General features: G+C 41.4%; 1 protein-coding gene across 15 annotated transcripts in view; it reads left to right on the forward strand.

Moving 5' to 3' along the window:
* The window catches only part of mef2cb (myocyte enhancer factor 2cb), a 302,736-nt gene extending 298,163 nt beyond the window's left edge, over nucleotides 1-4,573 (forward strand). For 10 of the 15 annotated variants that reach the window (XM_038805302.1, XM_038805303.1, XM_038805305.1 and 7 more), the window contains one exon: nucleotides 655-976. In XM_038805302.1, coding sequence (XP_038661230.1) covers nucleotides 655-976 — 322 coding nt within the window. Of the gene's footprint in view, nucleotides 1-654 lie in introns of all 15 variants that reach the window. The other 5 variants (XM_038805315.1, XM_038805313.1, XM_038805314.1 and 2 more) reach the window with 2 other exon arrangements.
* The last annotated feature ends 7,473 nt before the right edge of the window (nucleotides 4,574-12,046 follow it).

A 12,046-nucleotide genomic window follows, 5' to 3' on the forward strand; every position in this document is an offset into this window, starting at 1 on the left:
CGTCTCTGATGGCGGAATTCTCTGGTCCCGGCAGCAGCACACCCCCGTCCGTGGGTTTCCTGGCGGCATGGGGTGGCTTCAATTGGAATTTCCACTGACAGTTGCGGGAGCAGAGAATCCTGCCACCAGCGAACGGCGCGCCGCTCACCCCGCTGGGAAACACACGGCTGGGAAGCCGGGGAATACCGACCCAGCAGTGCTCATTATGCCCTTTGACTGCTCCAGTGAGCAATCTCTGAGTAAACAGAAACTTGTTGAAGTAATAACATAATAACAGGGGCCCCGAATCCCTTTTAAATTGTTTACCATTAACTCGGGCTTCATATCTGGACAGTTTCAAACTTAGCTGCCTATTTGTAAAAGCAATGAGGAAATGTGTGTGTCCATTAAATAAATGAACATGAGATCACAAGCAAAAGTGAGGCTGTAGTTTTCAGTTAATTTTGACATTGTCACCATTCTAAGCCAACTAGAAGCAGCAACACATCAATGTAGGTCCAAACGTTTACTACTAATATCGAAGTTGCTTCTAATAAAAATATTTAAAATCCTTGACACACGTGTATTTATGTGAGTATCCATGCAAGTTTGTATGTATGCAGGTGGGGGCAATTGCCCTCTTCAATCTGTAACCGGTTTCCTTTCCTTCTACAGAATTTGTACTAGCACTCACTTATCTCAGAATTCAAATCTGTCCCTGCCTTCTACTCAAAGCCTCAACATCAAGTCAGAACCTGTTTCTCCTCCTAGAGACCGCACCCACACACCGCTGGGATACCCGCAGCACTCGAGGCTCGATGCAGGGCGATCTCCAGTGGATAGTCTGAGCAGCTGTAGCAGTTCCTATGACGGAAGTGACCGAGAGGATCACAGGAATGACTTCCACTCTCCCATCGGACTAACAAGGCCTTCGCCAGACGAAAGGGAAAGTCCATCTGTCAAGCGGATGAGGCTCTCTGAAGGATGGGCAACATGATAAGATTCTTCAGTAATCTTTTTTTCTTGCAGTGTGTGTGTGCGCTACATTACAGGGCAAGGGAGGGAGGGGGGAGTTCAACATTATATGTGCCGTGTGTGGAAAATAAGTCAGGTACTCTGTTTTGTAAAAGTACTTTTAACTTGCCTCAGTGATATAAAGTAACGTAAATTGCTGAGATAACAGCTTTAGCACTTGAGTTGTACAAAGAAAACCCTTGTACAATGTAGATTTAACTGCTAACTCTTTTTCATTGCTGTGCTCCCTTGCAAAATGTATGTTACAATAGATAGTGTCATGTTGCAGGTTCAACGTATTTACATGTAAATAGCAGATTAAAAGGAAACATTTGCCAGAACTGGCGGATCTTTGCTGAGAGAGAAAGTGCAGCTGTTATGCAACAAAAACAAAAAAAAATTATATATGTATAGCTGGTTGACAGGCCCAGAAATATGGGTGACCATTCTCAACGAGACAAAGCGGTCAACTGACATCTCTGAACATACTAAGGAAAAAGGCATATCAATAGAGTATGGCACTCAATGAAATGGCTCAGTCATTTAAATGAAGGCTGTACTTTGACAAAAAAATGGAATATCATTAATATGTGGAAAAGTCCAAATTCTGGGTCTGTTTAACATTTTAAGTGGATTTTAAAAAAAGATGTACATTACATTTTGCTTATATTTTCATATGAAAGCAAGAAAAAACATTTGCAAAGCATTTGTGGCTTTTTGTAGTTACCTAAGCCAAAATGTTTTTTTCCTGATAGCTTTGCCGGTATTTTAAACAGTCCTAAAACCGATGGAATTGGGCTCTTCGTATGGAAGCACTACCTTAGCCATGAAAAAAACTCCACGCTTTGCTAACCAAGATAACTGTTTTCTCTTTGTAGAGGTTTTGTTTTTGAATTGTGTATTTCTAATTATATAAAAAAAATAATATTAAGAAAATCTTTTAAAATCTGTGAAATTAACATGCTTGTGTATAGCTTTCTAATATATATTAATTATGGTCATAGCAAACATTGTTTTGGTTATCTTATTAGTGGGGGGGGGAATGTATTTGTGCATATGCACGTTTAAGTAACTAAATTCTTTAGGTCTTTTCTGCACACCTTTTTGCAGAATCAGAGTTGGCTGTGTTCAGTATAAAGGAGTTAACCAGTTGGGAGGACGGGTTTAGTATGTATTCTAAATTTTGTTACTGTTTAGGAATTAAAACAAAAGGAGTGGGGCTGCCTGCCACTTTGGGTACTTGGGTAATTTCAGAAGGACCTTGCTATCGGGGCTAGTTTTTCCCAGTACACCCAATTGCTAATTTGTAATTCTGAGCATTGTGGTGAATTGCTGATCTATTTTTAACCTAATATGAATACTTGACAAAAATTAGTTCAGTTATTTGGATTTGTATGTTTTCTAAACAGGAATTTTTGAAACTGAAGAATTACCAGTGGATATTTTGTCACTTATATGTTTTTTTAAAAATTTTAACAGAAAGGTCTTTTTAAAGATTGTGTAAAGAAAATTAACTTTTCTCAATCATAACCCCCAACCACAACCTAATTGAGACACATTTTGCGTGTGTGTGTTCTCTTTCAGTTCTGTAATAGATCCATTTCATGCCAAAATGGATTTTGGAAGCAAAATCATACATAAAGCTTCGATCCCAGTTAACTTTCATGCCTTCACAACTTAATTGTAAGGTGTTTGCATGTTACTAAAAAGCAATTCTCACTAATGATTCAGTCAATAACCTAATGTCAGGCAGCCAGATTCCTAACGCTATTTTAATTCAGCACCCTATTGAAAATTAAGTAATCAATTTCATTGTAGATTGAACTACTAGCAAAATATCATAACAACAAATTAATATCCACCATTTTTTTTAGAATCAATCGAGAAGCACAACTTCATTCACAATGGGTCACTCCTTTCTGTACCTACAACCCTCTTACTCACTGTTATCCAAGTGTTATAATTTTGTTCTATGTTTGACCACAGAGCTAATTCTGAGTTAGCATATAATGATACAGTACTATGGTTTTAAAATTATTGGGGCAGAGCCCTTTGTATATTCTCATGTACTCAACGCAACCCATTTGCTAACAGATTTAGGCAATGTTCTTTACTGCGAGGCAAAAAAAAATGGCAGTGACACTTTCCTGGGGGCAGTTAAGTTATTTTCTGTTTCATAAAACTCACGAACATCAAAAAGGCTTGTTACTATTCTGCGCAGAAGTGAGAGCAAAGTCATTTACTGATATCTTGATGTTTGCAATGCATTACTGCTGCCAGTAACTTGAGTTGACGTATCAGAGCCAGCAGATGTCATACCTTGAAAGCTGAGTTAGTGAAAATATCAGCAAACCAGATCAGCTTTGACAGAATATTCTGCAAAATCCACTGTTCTACCTCCAAAAGACAGAGTTTATGATAAATGGGATACCCCAACATTGTCCCATGAAATGTTTTTAATAGCCCTAGTAAATGGTCACACCATCAAAATAGACAGCATTCAGGAAACATTTTTTTTCAGAAGAAAATCAGCTAGCTAACTCAATTCAGTATCTTATACATTTTTTGAAAATTTATTTTTAAAAGTCTGACAATATATTTATTTATAGTTGACCATTAAAATAACCTTTTCTAATGGAAACTTAAAGCAAGAAATGGACTTTGTGCACACACCACTGCTTCCCAACCTCTGTAAAGTATGCCTTGAAGGTTTGGCTTTACTAGAAACACACTTAACAATTAAAAACAAGTGTTCCAGAAAACCACTTTGTTGCTCGTAAAAGACTATTGCCTAAAAAATAAATTAAAATATGAGTGCTTCAACTGTTACTATTTGTGCCATCCGCTGTGTAGAATGTGGCAACTTTCACCTAACGCTGGTTTCCTGCCACTACAGAGTTCTGGAAAGACTGATCAAAAAAAATGTTTATTTAGAGTGCTTCAAGTGTAGAGTAATGATAAAGGCTTTTGTTAATATTTTAACCAAAGACGTGGAGCAATCCAGGCGGTTAGCCACAGTTTTGCAAATATGCTTCTCTAATTGTTTTCTGTTTTATTTTGTGTTCAGGTTATTATATATATTATACTTGCCCTGATCATACCTCAAATTCATCCATACCTCAAAACAATTTAAAGAGGTCAGTTAATTAAGCAATGAAATACGGTACCGGTGCTCTATATGAAGGAACTGTTATAAACTGTCGCCCTGGATTACTTTAGAAAGACTATTGTTATTGACCTAAAACATACTTGGATTGCTCCAGCTGGTTTGCTGTTATTTTTTCTGAGGATTTGTTTCCATTATACAATAGTAATACAAAATGATTGCTTGTAAATGGGGGAAATGTGGACGTTTGCAGCAAAAATAAAGAGGCTCACAGCGGCATAAGCTGGACTTTGTCGCCACTTGATGACAAAAAGATGTTAATAACTAAGTTAAATTACATCTATGTATCTCAAGGGACTTAATTCAGCTGTCTGTAGTGAAAATTTTTATGAGGAAATTCAAGTTTCTCTCTGGAAATAAGGTATAATTTGTATTTTGCAGACAAATCAGTAAAGTTACTGGCTTTCATAGTGATTTGATGTCATTGTGTGATTATTTTTTCTCTTTTGCATATGATATTTGATAGAGGTAATGGTGGGGGGGGGGGGGGGTCTTGCCAGCTGGGGAGATGGCGAGAGCCCATTGGTTCCTTTCAGGAAGGCTTGCCAAATTACGTGCCAATCCAGCCTGGGAACAGATCCCATCATCTGAGAGTTGCTGGCCAATTAGAGGCTGACGATTGCCATTACCGGCACTGTCACCAGAGTGGGAGCAATTGTAGGTGCCAGAAGTGCACCGACCTGAGGCCCGGATCAATGAGGGACTTGGGCCACAGGTGAGTGATAGTGTGCAGATGTCACTGTCACACTGATCCCCCAGACCTTCCATGTCAACCCCACCCCCATGACCTATCATTCCCTCCATGCCAACCTATGCTCCTCCACACGCACACACATGCACCATGACCCTTTATAACCCCATGCAAATTTAGTGCAAACGCATGGCAACCCATGACCTCCCACTCATCCCTCATGACGTTTGAAAGACCTATGCTAACGTATGCCAACCCATACCCCCCCACCCACCCACGACACTTTTAAAAAAACTTTTAAAAATACATTTGAGTTCCTTCAAGTACACGATCCATTATGAAAACAACTATTTTTATTCTTAGCCCCACATCAAAAACGTTATAACCATAACCATGTGGAGCTATCAATCAAACTGAATTTGCAAGCCCCCCCCCCCCCCCCACTGTGATAATGAAAGATTGTGAAATAAGTCATGCAGCACTAATCCAGTTACGATGGCCCTCAGGCTAACGTGAAGAAAACACAAGTGATATTGTAAGTAAGCTCAGCAGGCTGTTTTTTTAATTAAAGGGCAGGAGATTTAAATGTCTTGAAAATTTGATAGTTCCAATGAATTTATTCACTTTTTATGCACATTCATGTCTGATCTTAACAATGTTAAAGGCACCTGGCCTCTCATAAAGGGCACTTGACCTCTCACAACCTGGTCCATGGACCTATCCAAAATAATACCCCACCCCTCCAAATGATTCCAGCAACTTTAGACTTTTTGCTCAATGTCTAAAGCCCAAGTGTCACGTTTTGGAAATCCAACTAAAGAAAATTGCAACTTTTTTGAAGCCCACTCCACTTTACATGTACATCTATTGATGCAAGCCGCACTTTGGTACTCAGCTGTTGGTTAGTTATCTGAGTATGTCAACATAAATGTAAATTTCATGGTCTGCAATGTTCTATTTACAACAATGGATATTCTTTGCACAAAAATATTTTTAAAGATTTGTCTTATTTGTACAAACCTATCATTTTTAACTGTTTTGTGCAACACAGTGTTGTGACCACGTGAGGAGGGATGGGACAACTGCTCTATTCTCCCACTCCAGCTCTGACCATGAAAGGGGTTATTCATGACATTAGAGAGAATATGCTTCACCAGTTCGAAAGGAGTCCCACTATTTACACCTTCACACTATAAAGAATTATTCGGATGGATCGTCTTGGGTTAAACAAAGTCAAGATCCGTTTATTGAAACTTCACCAAATTTAAAATAAAGAACACGCAACCACTGTTCATACATCTCACAAATCCGCTTGAGCACAAAGCGACACCCAGTTTAGATGGTAGAATAAGAGGATAACCTTAAGGGTTTTTTACACTTAATGCATAAGGTTAGCTGTTCTTTGGCTGGTCTTAATGTGATGTTCCCAGCTTATGGCCATTTTGTTGTCTTCCTGGGTGTCATTGAATGGAGCAGATTCCACATTTTATTCCCAAAAGATCACAGTTGTGGTACATTTCTCAGGATGCTTACTTGGCAAATTTGGGTACAATACGTCTGACAGAGAGACTGAGAAGGCAAGGAGCTTCAGAAGCCTGGTTCAGTACTGTATATTTTGGTATCTCTACTGCTTGATAAACAGTATCTTAAAGTAATATACTGGTTGTATATGTCCGAGAGGTTATATTATGTCTATGTCTGCTGCAGTTATTGTTTCAGAACAGGCAGTTTCACTTTGATGTCTCATCTCAAACATTTGAAAAGTTAAAGAGCACATCCTCGTAACAATAAACAAAAGCATGAAAAGTGAAATATTTAAAACGTACATGCAGTAGTTTGAGTTAACAGGAATGAGTGTGGCACCAAAACCTCTGATCAGGATCCACTCTCATGTTAAAATTAATTAAGTGTATACAGGTATTTATTATAGAAAACAAATAATGGCTATAATAGAGTGTGGTGTATATTATGCTAGCATAAGGGACCAATTTTGATTAAACCACAAGAATAAAACACATTGGCATGGTCATTATCCATTACTAGATAGAAGAACAAATGCAAATGTCAGTCTTGGATCTCATGCTAAAGCTTTTGATCTGCTAACTTTGCTATAAGAATGCGAGTACTGATCATGCATTAATACTCATTTTCATACCCAATCAGATAGCTTGATAATAACAATCTATGTACTATTGTGCTATAACACCACTGGATTTCCAAAGAATACAAGGTTTTCTGCCTGAGAGTATTCAAATAAATACAGGCCTATTCATGTAAAATCAATCATCCACATAAGTTTTACTCACGATTACTCATCAAACTGATCCAATATCATGTAAAATATTTCAGAAATCCATAGATGATCATTTTGATTTGAATCTTCCATCTGTCAAAGTGGGGTTGGAGGTGGTATTGTATTATTCATAGTCATTAAGAAAATTTCAGAAGAAGAAGTGATTCTCAGACTTAAACTGGGTCTAGTGGCAATTGTCTTTTATAAAAAAGGTTTCCCAATGGATTTTGTGAAAACTGAACCATTTACATGGTAGTGAGAAAAGAGAAGGAAGAGTTCATGTTTGCAGTGATAATGCAAAGGTTGAGGCATAGGACAGAAGTTTCACTACAACTATAACTTACAATATATATTCTACAGACCCTGGCACCAACCTGCCAGTGATTCAGTTTACTATGCCATTTATCAAGATAATTCTTTGTCATATGCTTTAAGGTCACCCCAAGCAAACTTATAACATCAGGTAGCAGGGCAAGTAGTTGAGATGGTTGGCAGTTCATCTGCACAAGATACATTTCCAGATGACAGTTCAGTATCATGTACCGAGCTTCAGACACACGCATGAGAAAACTTGCGGATACATTTGTTAGCATGACAGCACTTCCATCTCCGTTCTCAACAATATAACATTCACACCTAATGTCACCACATTGATGTATTTCCTGAAGTGGACGGGGATCACTGACTGCTGCCAGAATAAGGATCTGATGAACGATTACACCTGAATTGTTCATTTTTTTTTCTATTAGTATCTTCTGGTTCTGGGATTTCATACTTTGCAAACTGATTCAGCTGGACCAAATCAATTTCTGCGCAACTGGACTGCAGAGTAACTTCACACTTTGTGTGAAAAGGTATCTTATCCTCAAATTTGTATTTAAAATTGTTTTTCTAAGTATTGATACTAAAGCAATTATCCTAGAAAATGTTACATTTAATAAGTATGATTACACAATATGCAAATAATATCAATTAATAAATACATCTTGGAATTATCTTGGCATCAAGGGAAGCCATACACGTTAAAGTGTTTTCTGTGATAGAAGGGCTTTGCTGCTACATGTTACCCTTTTTTGTTTTTCTTTAATATAGTTTTTTTTTAAATATTTTTATTCTCCATTTTCACTTTTTCTTCAGAATTTACACCCCACCAACAGTAAACGGTAACGAAAACAATGTCAATCCCCCTACCAACAACAACGATCCCATCCTCCCACCATCCCCCAAACAACGGCCCACCTGACAATATAAGCATCAAATAAAACAAACCCTCCCAAGGTGGAAAAAAAATGAAAAAAGAAAAAGGAATCAGGAATCGCCTATGGTCAACATTGACATATATAGTCCACAGGCCAGCGTGGAAGCCCCTGCCCGAGTCTCCTTCCCCCTTGCCCAGTCCCAGAAAACCAAGAAATCTCCTTTAGCAAACAACTCCCGCATACACACCGAAGCCCCAAAGAATCATGATTGCAAATGAAAGTCCCATCTCTTTGCTTGTAAAAATATATACAGCGTCGACTCATTTAGTACACCAACATGCAGTGAAAAAATAAAGTTACATGAGGCTACACGGTACACGACCAGTTCTCAATTCTGCCACAGTCCTTCTGCCTTTGCAAACTCCTCCGCCACTTCTGCCGTCCCAAAATAAAAGTCCCTGGATTTGTAGGCCACCCTCAACTTAGCTGGATATACTATGCCGCACTGCACCTTGCTGATGTACAGTGCCTTCTTCACCCAGCTGAAGGCAGACTGCCTCCTCACCAACTCCACAGTAAAGTTCTGGTATATGCGTATACCGGCTCCAGCCCACTGCACCACCCGCTTCTGCTTTGTTCAGCACAGGGCTTTCTCCTTCACAACGTACCTACAGAAACACAGTTTCTACTCTTGGCGGCTCACTCGCCTTTGGTATAGGCCTCCACGACCGATGAGCCCGGATCCAGTTCATATCAGGAGGGATCGTCCCCCTCCCCCAATAGTTTCGCCAACATAGTCCGGAGGAAACCCACGCACACATGGGGAGAACGTGCATACTCCACACAGACAATGACCCAAGCCGGGAATCGAACCTGGGACCCTGTAGCTGTGAAGCAATTGTGCTAACCACTGTGCTACCGTGCTGCCCATCTCTTAGCTGTCTGTTTTTCTAACAAGTAAACAACCTTTCTGTTGGGTTCTGCTGATCTCAAGTCGTTGAGGTATAAGCATTTGACTAACATGTGATTTTACTCTAATGCCATGATGTGGAGATGCCGGCATTGGTCTGGGGTGAGCACAGTAAGAAGTCTTACAATACCAGGTTAAAGTCCAACAGGTTTGTTACAAACACTAGCTTTCCGAGCACTGCTCCTTCACTTGAGGAAGGAGCAATATTTTTATTAAGGTATTTGCAAATATTTATAATAATAACAATAACAATGACATAAACATGGTATAATAAACATTTCCACCCCATCCCAATCTTCACACACCCAACCATAAAACAACAATCTGGCCCTCACCACATTCTTCCCCCCCCCCCCCCCCCCCCCCCCCCCCCCTCTGCCCCGGAATACTGCATCTGCTGACATTTTAACTTTCCATGAGAAAGTCAACGAACGGCTGCCACCTTCGGGAGAACCAGACCATTAACCCTCTTAAGGGAACTTTATCTTCTCGAGACTGGGAAACCCAGCCATGTCACTAACCCAGGTCTCTACACTCGGGGGCTTTGTGTCCCTCCACATTAACAAGATTCGTCTCCGGGCTACCAGGGAGGCAAAGGCCAAGACGTCGGCTTCTTTCGCCCCCTGAATTCCCAGCTCTTCCTGCACTCCAAAGATTGCTACCTCCAGACTCGGCACCACCCGTGTATTTAGTACCGTGGACATTGCCGAAGCAAAACACTGCCAAAACCATTTAAGGTTCGGGCATGCCCAAAACATGTGGACATGATTTGCTGGGCTTCCCGCACATCTCGCACACCTATCCTCTACCCCGAAAAACTTACTCATCCTAGCCGCTGTCATGTATGCCCAGTGGACTACCTTAAATTGTATCAGGCTAAGCCTGGCAATTGATGAGGAGGTATTAACCCTGCTTAGGGCATCCGCCCACAGACCAGCCTCTATCTCTCCACCTAGCTCGTCCTCCCACTTGCCCTTAAGCTCCTCCACCGGAGTTTCCTCCGCCTCGAAAGCTCCTGGTAAATATCCGATACCTTCCCCTCTCCCACCGAGGTACTGGAAACTACTCTATCCTATATCCTCGTGGCGGCAGCAGCGGAAAGGCCGGAACCTGCTTTCTCAGGAAGTCTCACACCTGCAAATACCTAAACCCATTCCCTGTGAGCAATTTAAATTTATCCTCCAAGGCTTTCAAGCTGGGAAAGCTCCCATCTATAAATAAATCCCCCATCCTTCTAATTCAAGCCCTTTGCCATCTCCGGAACCCACCATCCAGCCTACCACTTCCTAATCTTGACTATTAACCGTTCAGTAGTAATTGCAGAAATTCGGCAGAGCCAACCCACCCTCCACCCGACTGCGCTCCAGCAGCACTTTCTTCATTCGCGGGGTTTTACCCGCCCACACAAAGCCCAAAATAACCTAATTTACCCACTTGAAAAAGGCCTTTGGGATGAAGATGGGGAGGCACTGAAAGACAAACAGAAATCTGGGGAAGACGGTCATTTTCACGGTCTGTACCCTCCCTGCCAGTGATAGCGGGAGCATGTCCCAACTCTTAAAGGCCCCTTCCATTTATTCTACCAGCCGGGATAGGTTTAACTTGTGCAGTGCCTCCCATTCCCGAGCCACCTGGATTCCCAGATATCGAAAGCTCTTCCCTACCACTCTAAGCGGCAGCTCTCCCAGTCCTTTCTCCATGTTCAATTTATACCCTGAATAATTGCCAAATTCCCCCAGGATTCGCATGACTTCCCCCATCCCCTCCAACGGGTCTGAAATGTACAAGAGAAGGTCATCTGCGTAGAGTGAGACCCAGTGCTCCACCCTCCTCCCGAACCAACCCTTTCCAGTTCCTTGATTCTCTTAATGCCAAGGCCAATGGCTCTATGGCCAGAGCAAACAGTAATGGGGAAAGGGGGCACCCTTGCCTTCTCCCTCGGTGTAGTTTAAAATACCCCAACTTCAGCTGGTTCGTACGCACACTTGCTACTGGTGCCTGATAGAGCAACCGCACCCAGTCAATAAAGCCCTCACCAAACCCAAACCTTCCCAGCGCCTCCCACAGGTAATTCCACTCCACCCGATCAAAAGCCTTCTCCGCATCCATCGCTACTACCACCTCCACCTCCTCTCCTTCTGAGGGCATCATAATGACATTCAACATAGGCCTTGAGTTGCCTGCCCTTTACAAATCCTGTCTGGTCTTCCCCTATCACCCCCGGGACACAGTCCTCTATCCTTGTGGCCAGTATCTTAACCAGCAGTTTGGCGTCCACATTCAGTAAAGAAATTGGCCTGCATGACCCGCATTGCTCCGGATCTTTCTCCCGTTTCAGGATCAATGAGATTGAGGCCTGCAACATTGTTGGGGGGAGGACTCCCCTCTCTCTTGCTTCATTAAATGTCCTCACCAGCAGTCGGCTCAATATCTCTGAAAACTTCTTATAGAATTCCACCGGATAGCCATTGATGCACTATCAATTACGCAAAGACGAGAGTAGAATGTAATCGAGGCTTTATTACACTGAGATGTGTGGCCTCCGACAGCAGCTGACGAAATGGCTGCTGTATGGGGAGCACACATATTTATACTCCGCCTACTGGGCGGAGCCAGCAGGCAGGGATCTACCCCCGTACCTGTAGTACAGGGGCCTTAACGTAAAACACATATATATATACAGTATATACATCAGTGGTGACTACCACTTTCACTCCCTGTTAAAAATGAGTCC

This window comes from Scyliorhinus canicula, chromosome 8 (assembly GCF_902713615.1).
Source record: "Scyliorhinus canicula chromosome 8, sScyCan1.1, whole genome shotgun sequence".
In the NCBI taxonomy this organism is placed as follows: domain Eukaryota; kingdom Metazoa; phylum Chordata; class Chondrichthyes; order Carcharhiniformes; family Scyliorhinidae; genus Scyliorhinus; species Scyliorhinus canicula.